Source organism: Amblyomma maculatum, chromosome 8 (genome assembly GCF_055883805.1).
Source record: "Amblyomma maculatum isolate TAMU_Amacu chromosome 8, ASM5588380v1, whole genome shotgun sequence".
Taxonomy (NCBI): domain Eukaryota; kingdom Metazoa; phylum Arthropoda; class Arachnida; order Ixodida; family Ixodidae; genus Amblyomma; species Amblyomma maculatum.
The window spans coordinates 109,401,345-109,421,161 of record NC_139351.1 but is presented as its reverse complement, the minus strand read 5'-3'; the positions used below and the strand labels follow the sequence as shown (position 1 = coordinate 109,421,161).

Sequence of the window (19,817 nt, the reverse complement as noted above, 5' to 3'; positions counted from 1 at the left end):
CAGCATGATGTGAAGGACCAACCGACATCAAATTTTAACCCTCACTTTATCATGCCGTAACTCGCCTGCCTGGCCTAAGTGCAGAGTGTCCAACTCGGGGCGAAATAAAGGGAAAGAAAGGAAACTCACCCGTATGAGCTCGTCCCTCTTTTCGTTGATGAGGTTGAGCATCTCCTCGCTGTGCTTCTCGACCAGGTCGGCGGTGGCGGCGCGCTCTTGTTCGAGCAGCTTGCGCGTCAGCGACTCCTTCTTGCGGTCCAGCTTGATGGTCATGTTCTTCTCCAGGTCCTCCTTCTCCTTCTGGTGTCTCACGGTGAGCATGCGCTCCTCCTCGCTGGTGATGAGCCGCTGCTTCTTGCGCCGCATCTCCTGCTGGTACCGGTATGTGAGCCGCTCGAGCTCTTTCTCCCACTCTTCCTGCAAGAGGCAATTCATTGTAGCGGGATTATTTCGTTGTACGCGTCCATGGTCATAGGCACAAGGCTTTTCGAAAAGTTCGCTCTTAGTGTGAAAGCACTCCCAGCCTGTCCCGATGGGTTTCGCCGGTTTCCGGATTCCGTCGCCTAGCCGAGCATTGCTATAGTAAAGCCTAACTTTCCTAAATATGGTTGTATACTATGACTTGTATGAGTGAACATGACTAAGATGAGTACCGTGATTTTGGCCAAGATCAAGGTCAAAGCTAATAAGGCTTAATTACCAATACACCTGCGTAAATCACACATTGGGAAACAGTCTGAATGTCTGAACACATTCTCGTGATTATGATTTCAAAAGCCTAATTGAGCTGGTTACGTTACCTGTATAATTAAACAATTACAGGGTCTCCTAAGATATCTCATAAGAGGTGAACGGCGAAAGACTGCTCTTCCTTCGCTTATCATTCGCCTTTCTTTTGCCTCCTTCTCTTTACATATTTCTCTTTCCTTCCTTCTCTTGGCCTCTCAATTTAGCCATTAGTAGCCATTACCAAGCATTTTAGTCATTTTAATCAATTGTAGTCGTTACAAGTCGTCGTTACACATTTGTAGTAATTTGCAGTCATTACAAGTCATTAGTAGTCATTTTAGTCATTACTCATCTTAGTAGGTATCTTATCAATTTTTAATCAACTGTAGTCGTTACAAGTCATCGTTAGATATATTGGTCATTACAAGTCGTTACTATTCATTACAATTCATTAGTATTCATTTTATCATTACTACACACTAAAGGGTTTAGTAATTCTAGTCAATTGTAGTCGTTATAATTCGTCGTTAGCCTAAGGCTTATTACAAGGCATTAGTAGTCATTATAACCTCTACCAATATCTATTATCTCTAACTATCACTATCAATCATTTTTTCTCCTTTAATCTGTCTTCATACGGCGAACATTTCCTGATAACGCGTCCAGCGGTCACTTCTGCCGATGCACTATGAGCCTAAAAAGGCTTTTGCCTTAAATATTTGAGTTCCCGCGATGCTATGCTCCAGGTCAAATCACCGAGATGCAGCAAATGCTGTTCCATCCGGAAACCCGTTCTATCAACTATAGTGACAACTGCGGCCAATGGGCGCCAAGTAGTCGGAAATTATAAACTTCGTTCAAGATGTTGCTGAGTATATCAAACCTGAATTTGGTGCGTGATGTGGTGCTCCTCCTCTGCCCGTTTCTTGGCGAACTGCCGGTAGAGGTCGTCTTCTTCAAGCCGATGCCTCATCTCCAACGTCCGTTGCGTTTCAGGGTCCTGGGAAAACAAAAGGCACAGCAATTTGTATTTGTGTTTTGACTGGCGCCCCTTCTACAAAAAGACATTTAACGTAACAAACATAAACGCGGCAGTTCTCTTCGAACATGTGCTACCGCACGTAAACCCAAGGCAAACAAACAAAACCTTAAATGGCAACTGCAGGGATTACAGAGTTCGGCGAGATTAAAGGAATCCATGTACAACACGCACGTAAATCACGCAAGGTCTTCTTGCATAGCATTGTAAACTGCGGCGTAATCGTGGATTAAATAAGGGATGGAGAGGTCATGACCACTGTCGAGAAGCATGCTTCTCGACAGTGCACGCAGAGGTTGGCAGTGCGTTTTCACGGGAGGAACTCTTTATTCGAAATGAAAATGTCACTGATGATGAGCCACACGGTGTTTTGCTGGGCGTCCTTCGATAGAGCATAGCAATGCATTGACTAAAGCAGTGGGATCCTGAAATCTCAATCTTCAGAGGCGACGTCTCGCCGAGCTTCTCCACACAACACAACGCTGTAAGGAGAAGCCTGCATATCGTCTCGAATTTCATCTGAGATTACAGCACCATTTTGAATTACAGTTCTGAAAATTTCACACTCTTTTCTTGCAAGGTTCATTCAATTCAGTTCTTGGATATCCCCAAATCAGGAAGAAGAAACGCAGTTCAGCTTGAAAGGAGTTGTGAATCGACAGCCGTAAGCCGGTATGTCCTAGGTGTTTGTCGCACTACATCACAACGATTTTCAGTGTGAGGATCTGAAAACATCGCAAATTATGAGGCAATATCATGTTCACTTTTGGTTAATGCGTAATAAGGTGCGCAGAAAGGGACTTTTTGAGCGCTTAAAGCAGCTTTCACCGGCGCGTCTTCTGGCATATTGTTGTGCACTTCTCGGCGGCTTTTGTTATTAACAGCCTATACAACTTTACAAACTAAAAGCTGCGTTGCGAGTCGGGAATTAGCGGGCATTAGCTGAAGTGTTAACCATTTGCTTCAGCAGCACCTTCTCCATGGAAGGGCTTGTGAGCTTCGCCGCATTACAGCTTAGTACTACGGAGAAAGCAAGTTCACATTGATGCCATCAAGTAAGCAGGTGGCGCCATCGCGCGGGCTTTCTACTCGTGATAGAGCTCTCAAATAACTTAAACTTATTAGTGCGGTTCACTGAACCACCGCTCTACCCATTCACAACGTTGACGTCAGCAACACACAAAGGCCACCGCATCTGACTTCACTGCTTTCATCGATTCGTCACCAGAGCGTGGAAAGACGATGCCACGCACTTGTGTGGAAGCCACGCGCCAGCCGTACTCGCACTGAAGTGCACAAGTACGCTGAAAGGACACAGAACAAAAAAAAAAAAAGTTGACGGGTCTTCAATAGGCGTGAATCCAAGCAACCACCAGTGGCGCACAAAAGCTCTCTAGGGAGAGGTGTGACACGCCTTCCCAAAGAGACCAACGTCGGCGCCTGCGTCGCACTTGCGACAAGGACTTCTTCGGTGAATCAGGGCGTTACCTGCGGCCGTCTAAAAGCGCGCGCGGAAAGCACCACAATGAAGCACGAGCCGCTGCGCACGGGCGCGTGCTATCAGTACTCGCACTGACGCAAGTGCGTCACTGAGGTAGCGCCGCCACGCGGAGGTGAGCTCGTTCGCGCGAAGATGGAGTGAGATATCCGGAACTCTTCATGGATCGCACCATGCTCTAGATCCTTGCCGGAACGCTATTCTTTTAACTTCAGAGCAGGATTCGACCCAGGTAGCCCCGGTCAGCGTGTTACGATGGACGAGGCTGTGATAGGAATGCATATATGCTACAAGACCTTTTGCATGCGATGTAGGCGGCCGAATTGAAGGTCTCATGGCGACTAAACACTAATCGCAGATCAGTGCGCAGGTAGAGCACAATATTGCATGGTAACTCATAATGCTTAACACTCCTCATGCAGGTCTATCCCTCATGCATTTCCACCCCTCATCTCTGACCATCATGCCTGACCACCGTCATCCTGACCACCATCATCCTGACCACCATCATGCCTGAAGGCCTCTAATACGTGACAATCTCTCATACCTGACAACCAAACCTTCATTCCCGATCCCTTCTGTGCCTGATAGGGCTCCGTATGATCACTGTTCGAATACCATGGCGGTTAAAACAGCTCGGAGAGCCTTGTGCGGATAGAGCTCAGTACCGAGTGAACACAGCCTTGAGTGAAAACTGAGCCAAGGCTGACCGCAGTCCTGGACCATAGACCAAAGTCAGCACAGATTTGGCAGGGAGCTGTGCACACCGGGCACTGCCTCTGACTGATCGCTGTTTGAGTACTGCTCTCGTTGACCGCGGCGGTTTTGGTCCATCATTGTGCCCGCACCCGGTTATGTCCAACCACATGTTCCCCGAGGCCGGGGATAATAAATGCAAACACTATGATGAGAGAGGAACCCTTGATCACATAATTTCGGAATGTCCGCACTCCACCGGGAAGCGCACAAAATAGACAGTGGAGAAACCTAAGAGACCTTGCTGCGTAGCTCGGACCCTGAGCTCCAGCTCCTAACCATCCTAACGGCGGAAGAGGCCGCAGGGACAAGACCTCGCGGCCAGCATCCGAAGCGGCGCCCCCTCCCCCTATGCTTCGAAGTCCTGGGAGCCACGAGGGGCCAGAGGGGATCAGCCATTTTCAATCGGAAATAAATGATTCTTTTTTTTTCATTCATTCATCACTATGTTGGTACAAACATGTTCTAGAGGAGGCTACGCTGGCGGATAACTATGCCAGTGTAACAATAAATCGATAATTATGCGCTGTATAAATGACACGACATGTATACAAAAAAAAAAAAGAAGAAATTTGAGGCAAAGTGTGGTATCACAGGGGGGAATTCCGTGTTCCTGCAAAACCACATAGCTGACAAGAGTGCATTTCCACGCTTTGCTATATTTTATACTAGCGTCATATTGGTACGATAATCATTCTGATGTCATAACATTCATACACAGCACCCAGAATACAGTGATTGCTTTTTGGCCCGTTAACTGAAACCCTAATAGCCTCACACACCACCATTTTGTTTCAAATTCGCCGAATCCGATGAGACAATATATATATTTAAAGCAAAAGCGATTCGCTGTGATCTTGAAACGCTGTATTAGCATAGAGTCTCCATTCTTGGGAAGCGTGTGATGTTTGGAGAAGGTCTTGTGGAGATCGACTATCTCCTTACAGGTGTGAAGTTTCTGCGTTCTCAAGCTAACAACGTCACGTTATTCTTTAACGACTCGAAGGGTCTCGCGTAGGGTCTCGTTCAGAAAGACCATCATCGTCATGACTGGCGTCACCAGAGGTGACAAGAAGTATAGAACAAACGCAGCATGCCTTCGAGGCAGCGTTGATTTCTTAGATTTCTTTGCAATGCAAGTCACAGGATCGAAATGATCTAGCAGCGAGCGACTGTCCAGCGACTGTCTCTTGTCGATAAATAAAGCCCCACTCACATCGAGACACCAGTGCGTGTGCACCGTGAAAGATGTAAAGACCTGCCGCAGTGGCTCAGTGGTTAGCTAATTTCGGTTAATTAATCGGAGCCCTCCACTACGGCTCCTCTCACAGCCCCAATAGCTCGTGGCGTTGAACCACAGGAACATATACATACAAATAAAAGTCGCAACTAAAGGTGCAATGCGCGAGGGCGACCAAGATCGCGCACAGCAGGGAATCAAGGAACACTGGTCTGGAATAAAAGGGGTCTGGTAGCAAGTCAAGGCGTTGCTGTCTGCAGCGCGCCAACGCGTCCCAGCTGACGTCCGCCGACGGGTTCGAGCGATTAAGTCGTGCACCAGACCGTGGTGACGTCAGGCGAGCGCGCAGCGGCTCCTCTGCTCTTGACCGAGCATGGCGCACGGGCTCTGCGGCCGCGCCTGGCCTACTGCTCCGGCGCAAAGAAGGCTGGGCAGACACGCAAGGCCATTAGCGGGGCTCTTAGCCGCATTATGCGTAGTGAACGTCTTCGGTGCGTTGTCTTGAAACGAGGCCCCTTGCTGCTCCCACCTCAGATGCAAAAAAAAAAAAAAAAAAATTATCCACGTAGGTAGTAGCTCTAGCTTGTTCTCGTTCCAAGTAGCAGAATGGTTGACCTAGTAAGTCCTTGCGTAACGCCAGTCACACACGAAACGCCAAATACGGCGTCTGGCAATAGCTCGCATACGTGTTGGCGAATAGGCGGGTTTAGCCATTGTCTTCGGGCTGCTCCGTTAAAAAACGCGAAAATGATTAGTCTCTCTCTGAAGGCGAATGTTAGGTCAATTCCATTTTGGAACTGTCGTGCCGTCACCGCGTAGGTTTATAATTCGAAAACGTCTTTATCTGTTGCGCCTATAAAGCTTTTGTTTCCTAGCTTTAGAAGAGTGGTATGGAGATCCCAAAAAAGTGCAGAACCGAATGCTTTTTGATAACAGTATAAAACCACGAACTCGACACAAGTTAAAACCGCATCCCATGAAGCGAGCAAATGTCCAAATATTTACTATAAGGCGCACTTCGAAAAGCATTCAAAAAGTTGCACTGAGAACATTTCAATGTGCAGAGTAGGTAGAAGTTAGCGTTGTCGAATTACCAATATGCAGTAACTAATTAAATGCGTTAATGAACATCTTCGGGCCGACAGGAAGCTATAGACATCGCAGTTTCAGAGTTTCGAAATGTGCAGAGTGCACATTACTTCCTATATCACTTACCACAGTTTTTGTTCAAGAGTCGAAGTATATTTATGCAACAGCAGCGAAGTTTCTAGAAGCGCCTAGGGTTCGAACATACTAGCATTCAGTGCACCTTTTAAACGGTGCCACCTTGCTTAAAAAAAAAAAAAAAAAAAAAAAAAAAAAAAAAAAAAAAAGAGAAGAAGAAGTCTTCCGGTGTCCAAGCAACTAGATCGGCACCATGTGTCTCTACGCCAGGCGCATTGAAGTTTCCGTGAAAGCGCAACGCAAACGTACAAGTACACTCTTCGTCAAAAGTTTAGAGCACACTGGTTTTGCTTCTAGGCCATGTTAGGTTAGGTTAAGGTTATGTTAGGTTAAGCCGGGCTCCTGCAGCACTGACGAAGTCCTGCACATTAGAGGGGCAAAATCAAAAATGCTTTGCCTTTACGGAATTTACAACACTGGCAATGCATTACGAGTCACACAGTGCAGCTCAGAAACAAAGCCCTTGGGGTCCAAATCTTCAACAAAGGGTGCGCGCCTACCCGAGGCCAAACCGTGGGCTCTGATACCTGAGGAAATTCTGTCAATTCCAGTATTGACAAAAAACGCCTCACAAAGTTCCCTAGTCTTTGTTTATGTTTGGACCGTGCGAACCGGGAAACGATTGATGTGACCCACGCCGGCACTTCGACACACAAGTGGAGCTAATAATTAGGGATCAAGCACTCATTAGCAGCCTCCCAAGCGCAGCCAGGCGGCTACAAACGATAAGTACACACCCCTCTCGGAACTTCGCAATTGAAGAAAAATTCTTCCAGGATAGACGATGGCCCAGGGACATACTTTTCACAAATTTTCACGAGCCAGGACAAACTTTTCAACTGCGACGTTTCTGAGGAAGTCCTTTGCAGCCGCATACGGCTGCCGCTTGGGCGGGTGTACATTACAAATTGTTTCATTTTTACAACTATCTCCCCCTTGGGCGATTGCATTGAACACCTTGGTCTAGGTAGCATCCATATATAAAGTATATCAAATAATCTGCGAATGGTCGATTCGTTACTAAGAGTGGCAAACGAGTGGCAGACCATGCGTTGTCCGATTTAGTTCCCAGATCAGGAAATAATGACCCTGTAAAAATGTCTAATTCCAGTGGAAAAATAACAAAATGTCTTTGTAATCGATTTTACTTTCCTTTGGAAGCCTTTCATTTTTATGCAAAGAACAAGACACGTATCAACGCTTTGGCTTGCGAACTTACAGCTCAACTTTAAACTACTGAGGGGGAGAAAACGCCCACTTTGTCATACATGTTTCTCCCAATCTCTCTCTTTCGGTTTACCGGCGATGGACTGCCTCAGCGTTCAACCTGTGGTTCTGCCGTTTCAAATTGATTTGGTTTGGTTTGGTTTATGGGACTTAACGTCTGAACGCGACTCAGGCTATGAGAGACGCCGTAGTGGAGGTCTCCGGAAAGTTTAACCACCTGGGCTTCTTGAACATGCACCGACATCAAACAGCACACGGGCGCCTAGCTTTTCACCACAGCAGCACAGTAGTCGAACGCCCTAACCACTGCGCCACCCCAGCGGGGCGTTTCAAATTGGCAACCTGAAATATTGTTTAGCCTTCCTGTTACAACCTCGGTAAAGAATGCTAAGCGTTATAACTAGAACTGAAAATGTTGCTAGCATGTGTTCTCTCCTTGTATTAAAGTTTAACGATTTTTGCTATTATGCTAGAGGTGCCCGGCTGTGAAGGTACTGGTAAATTCATAAATAAATTAAAACAATAAAATACAAGTCTACACTTATTCCAAGTCGACGAATTACTCTTGACTCTTCAACAATTACTCCAGTTTTATTCTGTGACGTCAAACTAAAACGTCAGCCTACGAATTTTGATGGAAGTCCCTTTTACGAAGATGTCCATGCATGAATGTCGACGTCAAAACCTTTTGGAACTTGTTTCCTGTGCCTGTATGAACATGCGACACAACAAGTACTTATTTCAGTTTCAAACCTGCACTAATTTTTCCGTTGTATTTCTAAGTTACCGCTGAGTGTCTTGTAACAGGAGCTCAAATTACCGTCGAGGGAATTGACCTACGTTAAATAAAATAAAAACCAACCCAACAAAACTCGGCAAACAAACGGGGCTTGCATCCAATCTGCACAATGTCAGGGTGCTCGGAGCTCTCACAGTCAGGTGACCTTGCGCGGCCCAGAGACAGAAATTACGCACCGTGGCTTCTTTGCATACGAAAATAATCGCTACGAGTCGCATCTTGGTGTCGGCGGCCGCGTCTCCTTTCTTTCTTCGTTTGTGCGCCTGTGTTTTTGCCGAGGCACTGCATGTGAAATAGGTTCTATACACAAAGAGTTTATTCCACAACAGCGTGTCTTTCGCGCATGCGAAATCTCCCGTCGTCCGTGCGGAGATTAGTCCGCATGCGCTCGCTCGCTATAGCGCACGCGATTTAAATGGAGTTGCGCTTTTGGAATATAAAACAAGCATCTGTAGACAGGGTGCGCTCGCCCGAGAGAGACCGGGCTACGTTCAGCGCATTCAAAGCTAAGGAGCAGTTCAAGAGGAGCGCCGGGATGGGGGAGGCGGGTTATACGCCTATATAACCAGAACCGGCTAGTGCGCGGCCCGGTTTCGCGTCTTCATGCCTGCAGAAGTACAACAAAAGCAGAATGCAAGAACTAATCGGGCTGTTTGTTGTTCCAGCAGCGGCCTCTCTTGCTATGCTCTGAGCTGGCTTCGAGATTACTTCTTTCTAAACGACGAGGCTCGCGACTTGTTTGCACCGGGACCGCTTCCATATTTTGTAACTTCCTAGGAGGCGAGCTAGCAGTTCTCGAAACGAACACCACTGTCTGCAAAGGTGACCCGACTCTAAAGCAACCAAAGTTGCATGCGCGGTACAGGGCATCTTCTACCGACCCTGCTTAGCCAAGGTCATTGGCGCACCCACTACCACTAACCGTCCAATTCTTTACGAAACTTGCTGCCACTTCAGAGACAGGATAGATTCGGACTGGATGCAAACTGAAATAAATGCAGTTCTGACCAGAGGCGGGTCCAAGGGCAGGCGTGCCCTTGCCCATGTGCACCAAGCGTTCCTTGGGAGCCACTTCGCCAAATAGTTTGTCTCAAAACAACGATCACAAGCAAAACGAATTATACATAAGCACAGAGCAGCGACTTCCTACAGACCGCACCAGCACACAGAGAGAAGCCGATGCTACCTCACTCAGAGACGACCAGTGGCATCGGCATTGCCTGTCTGCGGTGAAAGACCACGAAAAGGAGCAAGCTGCAGAATGACAGGAAGCGGGGAAGAGAGCGAAGGAAGGAGCGAAGAAAGGGGACAAAAATATCGACGACCACGGCCTGCATTATTCCAGCACCAAGGCAGGTAGCGGTGTATGTTGTGAGATCAAACACATTTAACAGGGCGCGCTTCGATACCTCCGAGCATACCACATCGGAAGCCCAACAGGTCTCTCAAAGCTGCATGTTCCTGGCGGAGTCCACAGGAAGAATGCTATTCCACTTCTTTGTGCCGGCTCGTACAAAATGGAGATCCCAAGGTTGCTGGTTTGACTACAAGGAATTCCGAGGCGTACCTCATGCAACGTGTGTAACATCGAAAAGTTAAATCCTAGACTTTACGGTCTACTCTAGCTAAAGTAACAGCCACGAGCATTATTATTTGAAAAAGGAGGCCGTTAGAACTCATCGACTTTAAACTTCCTGCGCTGTTAAATATGTTGCGCGCATGCGGGCACACCTTTTCAGGGCCTTTGTTACGGCGTCGTTTTTTATATGGACGCATTAGTAAGTACAAATATGAGCAATAGGGATCATTTATTTATGTGTCTTTGTTCCTGTTTTTCCCCTAAATGGGACAGCTTTACAATTAATTGCGATCTATTTCTTTCATACACACACACACGCACGCACGCACACACACACACACACACACACACGCACGCACGCGCGCGCACGCACGTACGCACGCACACACGCGCGCGCCCGCGTACGCACGCAGGACTTGTGTGTTTTCCATTTAAGATAACCCCTATTAATGGGAACACAAACAACCCTGTCATCTGTTATGAGGGGAGCAGAAAGGAAGGTTTTACTTTTGCTGTCTCATAGAAGTTTTATTATTTAGGTATTCTGTTCTCCAAATTAAGATGCCGGAATGCAGTGAAAATCTGTTGAGGAAAAATAAAAAAACCAAATTTGTTCACCTGATCTGTGCGAACATTTCGCTGCTTCTTCCGTGTTTCGTTCTAAACTGGGTTGCCTTCAACATTTTGTGTTATTTCTCTATGCTTGCTTGTCTTTACTTGCAAACCCTTCATCCAAATGATGTTTTCTGGTTTGGTTTGGTTCGGTTTGGTTTGGTTTGGTTTGATTTGGTTTGTAGAGTTTAACATCCCAAAGCAACTCAGGCTATGAGAGACGCCGTAGTGGTGGACTCCGGAAATTTCGACCGCCTGGGGTTCTTTAACGTGCACTGACATCGCACAGCGCACGAGCGCCTAGCTTTTCATCTCCATCGAAAAGCGGCCGCCGCGACTGGAAATAGTGTTTTCTCGCTTTGCTCATTTTCTTTATTGCTGTTCTCCCTTTCCGCTCATTTGTTTACAGTACCACGAAGTACTGTCGCCAATTTGACTTTGTATTGTTAGTGCGCTGCAGTCCTCTTTATTTTGCGAATTTTCAGAACAAGCAGCATAGCAGTTAACTCCATAATACAAATGAGGTGCTTGTAAGGCATTGCGCAAGCGTCAGTGAGTGCCTGCTTGAGTACGCTCGCGTGTCTGGCCCACACCTCCGAGACACAAACGAGCGCAACGGGCGCTCACGTGTCGACATCCTCGCCGCAGATCGCAGTCATGACCCGCGAGCGGAAAACACTGATCCTTGCGCATACTACATGACAAGGCGCGAAAAAGAACATGACGGAACATGCTCAGGGTGCACCTTAACGACTTACTCCCAGCACCGCCCCTCACACGCAAGGGACAAAAAGGGCAACAAGCGAAAAGAAAACGGACAGTTATACATCCCCACGCTTGCTGTGCCTAGTCGCAACCAGCCCACCATCTAGACGGAAAGGCCAGGGAGACGTCATCCTTAACCTGAGAAAAAGAAGGTGGCCACATCTCGATGCTTTATTTCTTCAATGTATTTTCTTTTTCAGAACAAGACTTGTGCTCCAGCAGCGGTTCGTTACCGTTGCCATTATAGCTCTTTTCTGCTTCTTTCTCCACCAAATCACGCGCAGTATTTCCGGAAGTGAGTGACCAAAAACTAGAACGACAGACAACTACTACAAGGCTCTGCATGGTGCGTGCAACAGGACTCACACCAGGTTCGCTTCGGGAGGCGGGCCGCAGCTGTGGACAGACCCTCCATCAAGATGGTTTTGGCGTGCGCGTGGCGTGATCTCCATGCGTGACGACACTATCAGGTGCAGCGAAAAAACAATTTATAGAAATACACCAAACGAAAAAGAGACCGAATGTGGGAGGGCACGAAAACGACCGCCAGGCACGCGCATTCACACAAACACACAGACAAGACTTGCTGCAAGTCGCCTTTTTCGGGTACTTGAGCCCCACCATCGGTGAACCAGGGGGCGCTGCTCTCTGTGCGGGAAAACTCGGAAGTACACGATGACCCTTCCGACGGACAAGCGAACGAAGCGCCGTGCATTGGCCGCCTGCCATTTGTCTCTAACAAAGAAGCTCGAGATGAAACGAAGACAGCGAGAAAAAGGAAAGGTTCGGCAAAATAAAAGAAAACGCAACAATAATTGTAGTGGCCGCTGCAAATGATGCATGCCCTTCGTAGCGCAGCGGCTAATCCGCTTTTTGTCACTCGATATATATACGCTTATAACAGGTGCATGTATACGATAGGAGGCAGAAGCGAGAGAGAGACGCGAGGGGCGGTCATAAGCGCGCACACGCGGGCGTGAGATCGTGACTATGTACGTTCTGCGCTGTCTCAATGGGTACGGGTCTACATATGAGGCATGTGCATAGACTTGGTAAACGGCCGAGAGTGGCTGCGCGTCACCCGTGTTCGTGGCGGAGGTCGCTCGCTTTCGGCCTTTGTCTTGGCTAATTAGTCATCGAGCCATCTAATCACCGTCCGCTAGTCTAACAGGGCTTAAAGAGAGCGCGGATTGCATTGCTGAGTATAGTGGCCTTCGAGTACAAAGTGGAAAGGAGACTGTCGCTCGCTTCTACAGGCTCTGTCTGATCACTCACGGCAAATTTTAGTGCCGCTCTAATGTTGCGAAACCTGGACTTACCACACTGGGATAACGCACCGACTGGTAATCTGAAATAACATCTCAGGTTCTTTAAGGAACACTTAACAGCATCTAATTTATTCCTATATGAATTTGGTTTCGTTTACAAGGTTTAACGTCCAGAAGCGACACATGCCACGAGGGACGCCGAAGTGGAGGGCTAAGGGTAATTTCAGCTACCTGGGAACCTTTAACCTGCGAGGACGTCGCCCAGTACATGGTCGCCTTACGTTTCGTCTCTATGTACCGCTGCAGCCGGATTCGAAACCGGGTCGCCTGGCTGAGTAATCGAGAGTCCTGACCTCTGAGCCATAGCGGCGGCACTATAGGTTCTTCAAAGCTATGTTAATGTTCATCACAACATCAGAGTCCAGCACCACAATGTCAGAGTTCAGCACCACAATGTTAGAGTTCAGCACCACAATGTCAGAGTTCAGCATCATAGTGTCAGAGTTCAGCATCATAGCGTAAGAGTTGAGCACCACAGGATCACTGTTCAGCACCAAAATGTCACTATTCCGCAGCATAATACACTATTCCGCACCGTAATATTTTTCAGCACCATAATGTCAGTATTCAGCACCATAAGACGCACTTGCTGATGAGACAATACTCCTGAGTGCCAAGGCTGAAAATGATTCCGTAATTGCACTTGAAAATGAACGGCATTGTAGCGTTCCCTCAGGAGCTAAACCTCGATTTAACGAAATTGTCGGTTTAACGAAGATATCCCGATTCCCATATGGTCCCATATGGACCATATGGACGCCCATATGGGTTCCTATATGGACGCCCATATCGTCCAATGCTTCAGATAACTCGAAATAACGAAACTAATTTCTCTATCTGTTCCGATTTAACGAACTTTTGGTTAAAATGAAGGTGAAAAAGTCCGTTTTTGGTCTACTTTGCACAAGAAGCTCAAGAATGTACCCTTCTTGCAAAGGTGAAATTTTCGATGCTTCTTTTCATACGCGCGCTATCGATGTAGGTGGTTGCGCGAGTAGAGACTTCATTGCAGCAGCATAACATAGTGGACAAGTCAATATTGTATTTGAAGATGACGTAACAGTACAATTTCCCTGGGCCCTCGTCTAAGTTGCGCTGTTAAGTCACGTCCTTTCAAAACATGATTTCATTTTCAACGCATTTACGCTTCCCAAATATGATGCCGCGTCACATCCTTGATGCCGTGACATCATATAATAATCGATTGTATCGGATTAGGTGACCGATAAATGCCTCCCTCCATTTAATGAAGTTCCCGATTAAACAAAATATTTCGTGACTCCCCTCAACTTTATTACATCGAGTTTTAACTGTATTTAGTCAGACGTTGTCTTGAAGTCATAGAAGTTTGCTTGTGAAAACGGCCAGGGGAGACAGCCTCTGCATTTCATGTTGCGGCATTTTCTATCACATGAAACTACCGTTTCTTACAGAATGCAAGCTATTTGTATACTTGTATTTTTGAACGCAGGAACCTATAGATGCAAGCCCACCCTACTGAAAAACCAAAAGTTCTACGGCGCAATAACCTCATAAAATCTCATCTAATTGCATAGACTCTCATACGGTGCCCATCATTATCATAAAATATCGTACATAATTCATGATCATGTAGAACGAACTATGAGACCTTATGCAATTATATGCCGACTTGTATGTGATTTATGTGAATTGAGTGAGATTTTGTGAGAAAATGCGAGGTTATTGCCTCATACAATTTTTCCAGTAGGGCACTGCAAGGCACCAGCCAAAAGTGTGCCTAGGTAAGAAGTGGGCAGGATGTTGGCAATCCTAAATTTTATTGTTTTTTGTACCCAAACTTCTAAGCAATTCCAGAAGAGAGTGGGCAGATAAACTAAATAGTTGGACAGCTACGACACTCGCGCTAGGCTCGTGTACCTACGAGCGCACATACGCAACGCACTGCGGCGGAATAGAGGGGGACACGAATGCAGTCAAAGAAAATTTTATGGCGCACAGCAGCTGTCAGGAATCAAATCGCGAGTGGCTTTCCGAAATCTGTGACGAACTATGTCGCAAAAACAAGGGCAGGTTCACTCAAGCGAGCAATGACGATTCGCCCAAGATCTTCAACACTCGACTCTAGAGCCTCACGACACGTTGAACTTGGCGACCGTGTCGGTCGCCCGTTAGGTTCGGGCGCACACACTAGGGTCCCTCCCCTCGGCGTTGGTTCCAAGAGAGCGGAATCAAAGAGGTTCCAACCGGTCGACAGCGACCGACCCTGAATGCACGGGCCGAGCACTGGGCTGACGAAAGCAAGCCAGAAAAGAATAGGCCAGACGGAACGGGGAAGGAGAGGATATGCGGAAACACTCCGGAACCTTGAAGTGTCGCGCTGAACAACACAGCGCGTGTGTTCGCTCACGCGCGCAGAGCAGCTCTTTGACAGCGCTTGGACGAACGCCCCGGGTGCAAAGAGTGCACCGAAATCCGTGACGCTTGTCACACAGGCGGCAACCCAGGATTCCTTTGTATCACAAATAAATAAGTATGCAAGAGGGCCACGAAGCGAACTCGCCAGAGAAACGCGTTTCAAATTCATTGTGCCGCCGACACGTTCGCACGAAGCCGCCCGCCGGCTTCTGTCAACAGATATGGCGCGATGCAAGGCGGAGAGGTGAAGACTATAGACACGGTCGAGGTTACCCGACGACCTTTTGTGACGATGAATCACCTCATGTAAACCGTTGCGTGTCGACTGGAAATTACCGCTGTGTGTCCTATAGCGACAGCCTGGCAATCACTTGCCCGACACTTCAACCTGTGCGCCTTCCTTGTGCTGATTTTTTCGATTTTGTGAAAAACAAAAAAGAAATGCGCGATTCTGGAAGCAAAACAAACTTTTTCGATACCGGTGCTTCCCACTGGGACGCCAGAGAGTGCGAACAGGGATCGCTGTGCAGAAAACACTAAGTGCTGCATCGGTTCTTATCCTCGATTCGCGACAGCTAACAGTATCACCTGCTGTCGTCACCTGAGCGCATCACCAACTGCTCGCATCACCAACTGCTCGCATCACCAACTGCTCGCATCACCAACTGCTCGCATCACCAACTGCTCGCATCACCAACAGTTCGCATCACCAACAGTTCGCATCACCAACAGTTCGCATCACCAACAGTTCGCATCACCAACAGTTCGCATCACCAACAGTTCGCATCACCAACAGTTCGCATCACCAACAGTTCGTATCCCCTGTTGGCTTCACCTGTTGGCTTCACCTGTTCGCATCAACTGTTCGCTTCAACTGTTTGCTTCAACTGTTTGCTTCAACTGTTCGCTTCAACTGTTCGCTTCAACTGTTTGCTTCAGCTGTTCGCTTCAACTGTTCGCTTCAACTGTTCGCATCATCGTATTGTGGATCATGCCCAACGAGATCAATAAAAAAACTGAAAGAATAAAAAAGCTAACAACAAAATCACAAAACAACTGATTAATTTTGATTATCTTTTTACACAAATGCCCACTGATAACCTCACAAACGCGTTCTTAATTTCCGCCGTGTTCCCTTTTACACTAGCAATACAGTAGCTGAGATTGCATACAGCTACAACACCGTTTCGACAGTCCACTTGCAGCCTACCGCGCACACTGGGGCCTAACAAGGACTGTGTATCCGCAGTCTTCTTTCAAACGCGCATCAGGAATCAATCGCGGACCTACTGCAAATGGACCTACACGAACCTACAGCTTATCGCGAAGGTGTCACGAGCATATCTGTAGCTATGAACGGCGACCTCCCAACCACCCTCCCCCATCACTTCTTTCTCCTGTTTCATCTCACGGCAACACGAAATACTATACGCCAACTGAAACGGGTCGTGTATGAACGCTGCGATGCCTGCTTATATATAGACGCTGTCGAGTTAGCGTCCAAACCGCTCCTATGCAATCCATCTTCGGTGGATGAGCGGCAGTTATGGCAGCCACCATTCCACGCGGTGACCCAATAAAGAGAACGCGACTCCCATACCAGAACGTGGCAAAGTGCTTCGTCTCCGTAGGAGGTCCTCCTCACACATACGCACTGAGCTTCGCGATCCAGAGACGCCCACCCCCAAAAACGCACACGCGTACACGGCCACACATTCCAGCGAGACCACGGGTGTTTTTCTTCATTCACGGCCTTCTCTCCCTTCGGTCGCAGCGTGTTGTCTAGTCAGCGGGACTTATTAATTGCTGCGGCGACCCACAAAAGAAACTGGCTATATAGCTTGCCGCGCAGCCTTGCCGTGATCGGCGAGATACACCTTGCAGTAGGGACGAGGGAGTGGCGTCAAGGTTGGCTAGGGAGCGCTTTCTATACATAGAAAGCGTCGCGTCTAGCTCTGCCGGGCGCCAGGACTTTCGTCGGCGGCGGCGGCCGATTCTTTCGAAAGTCTAGATCGATGCCAAGCCCTTGTAAAACGGCTGCAAGATAAACTTTGCATCGGCCTGGATCGCTGAGCAGATTGGCTGGTGCATATCATGATGGGGGTGTGCAGGTAGAGCTGCGTGTTAGGTTTGTATACGCTGTGTAAGTTTAGGGAGAGTCTCTCCTCTTTTTTACGCCACGCAATGGGCTTGATGATATACACATCTAACGGCCAGAAACATCTCCATGCGTCGTCGTTCCTGAACTAACGGTTAATCAGGTCGTTTAGTTAAGGTATTTTAACGGTTGCTTATATAGTGAGGGCTTATTATGGACCAGGCTCCAACATGTGTTCTCGTTTCCCAGTCACCCGCTTTGGCCATTAAATGAAACTTTATGAAGAAGCATTCGGCGTCGTCAGGTGCATTGCACCTGAAAGAGCGTGACACGGACTGTCTAGTGGCTAAAGCAACACGTCTTCATTTAATTTACGATCCCCATAAGTAAGCAACAGTTTTTGAAAACTGAACCAGAGCCAACAACTTTATCGAAGACACGAAGAACAACGACAACCATCTTATCCCGGCCAAAGGCTGGAGGCGCATATTTATAAGCCCACGTAAGAAACGCTCGCAGACATATATAGCTAAGCCTAAAAGAGAACCGCCGGAGGCAAAGAAAGTGTCCGTGTACTCACGACCAAGACCTCCATGGTGGCCGACCTTTCCCTTTCACCCAGAAGCAACGTTCCGCGTGCAAATTCTTGATGCGCTGCCCTCGCAACCGCTACCGTACGCGCATAAATGAACAGACGCGTCCACGAACGATATACTGCTTGGTTCTCGAGATCCCCGCGAGACTTGCTGGCGCGCGAAGACAAGAAAGCAGCTGCCGCTGCAACCACGCATATGGGCGGGGACGCCGGAGCGCTCCTCCGAAGCAAGGAAGACGCAAGCACTGATTAAAAAAACGAAACAGACAGAGTAGAAGGACTCCTGGGACGTCGATTCGAGCGTGGGCCGGAGCGCGCGCGCTGCGGTAGCGAAAGCCAAGAGACAAACGCCCCAGAGAGGCCGAGGTACTCTCGTGCGAGGTGTGAGAAGCGAAGGCCGCGGAGATCTCCAGGGGAAGACCATTCATGGGCAGGCTGGCCTTTGGAGCCTCCGTTGAAATCGCGGAGGGCGCGTTTCTTTTTCTTTTTTTTTTTTTTCCTCGCCGCTGAAGTTGTCCAGTGTCTCAATAGGTGCCGCGCTCGAAGCACTTATCCAATAGTGAGCCTACATGTTTTATGCCCAGTGAGCACCGCTACGCGACATTTAGGCTGTTTATTTTCGCGAATAAAGAGTCACGCGTTACATCTAGGCGATGGAATTTTCAGTCCTCTTCATTTTTGAAAATAAGGTACGTATGCTTTTTCGGTGTTTGAGTCTTTCTTTTCAGCGATTGTTGCACCTCTCGGAAGAATTGCCCTTATCTTATCGGCGCTAAATCACATAATCCTCTGCGTTAAAAAGTCCCGTATCATTGATCCTGGATTGTGTGTAAGGAACACAAATTTATGCGTCAGTAATTACCGCACAAATGAGCATGTCTACAGCAGTGTTTGCAATATGAAACATTATAGCAGTAAAAAAAGAAAAGAGTAGTAACGAGGAAGTCAAGTCATTATGCCGCAACACAAAAAAATTATACACAAGTGTAATTCTAAAACTGGGTTGGGCAGGAAACTAAATAATAAAAGTGAAACGAAAGCATTATGAAACGAAAGCCTGGCCTATTTAAGTGAACCAATGAATTTTTTTTCTAAACGCATTAAAAAATCAAATAGGCTTGTTGCTGGCGAGGCACTGCTGGTCCAGCATAGCTGGATCCTTAATTCGAGACAAACTGTTCAAAGCAAGCGTTGCACAAACAAAGTTTCGAATTGGAAACAAAAGAACAAATGGCCGCTGTATGAATCCGGAAGGAACATAAGGGTCTCCGATGAGACACGTCTACATGATGATGGCAGCGACGGAATCACCTGGCACCCTTGCGGTAGACAAAAGGTATTTTCCTGACGGTTGTGCGTGGTTTCGAGTTAGGGGTGGTTTCATAGGCTTAACCAACATTATAGTGTCGACCGTTGCGTGCCGTGAGAAAACTAAGTACTGAACAGGATAAGGTAATAACAGTCTTGAAGAAAGAGTTACGCTATGATAGACGATGCTTCTAAATAATGCAGACATTTTTCGATTAAAACCGAATGTCTGAAATTGAATTCGGCACACATTGTCTTTTTCTTTTCCCTTTTTAAACCGGGAGCTCAGACCCCTAGCTATATCTGTTGTTGTACCCTTGACCGGGAGATGCTATAACTCACAAAACTCTTACAAACGAAGCCAACAAAGAACCTTCAGGTAGTTGAGACCGGTGGAGGATGTAGGGCCACGGAGCATACGAAGAGGTGCTGCCCCGCACAAACAGTGACAGAACGTATGGCTAAATGAACGTTGAGATAAGACTTAAATACAACTTGCTCAAACGCTTCATCTAGAAAAACAGCGTGAAATTAATCTGTTCACCTCTCTCTTGTAACACAGATAGGCAGTGACAGGCGGAGACAGTCGCGAATCGACATACTCAAGAACGGTGAGGTTGACA

At 47.5% G+C, this 19,817-nt stretch overlaps 1 protein-coding gene across 1 annotated transcript in view; it reads right to left on the bottom strand.

Annotated features, from left to right (window-relative positions):
- The window catches only part of Hil (peptidase hillarin), a 98,381-nt gene that overhangs the window by 8,977 nt on the left and 69,587 nt on the right, over positions 1–19,817 (bottom strand). Inside the window, exons 2-3 of the mRNA XM_084577169.1 lie at positions 1,613–1,729; positions 130–417 (exon numbers count right to left, since the gene is read on the bottom strand). Of these exons, the coding sequence (XP_084433295.1) occupies positions 130–417; positions 1,613–1,729 (405 nt within the window). The remainder of the gene's footprint in view (positions 1–129; positions 418–1,612; positions 1,730–19,817) is intronic.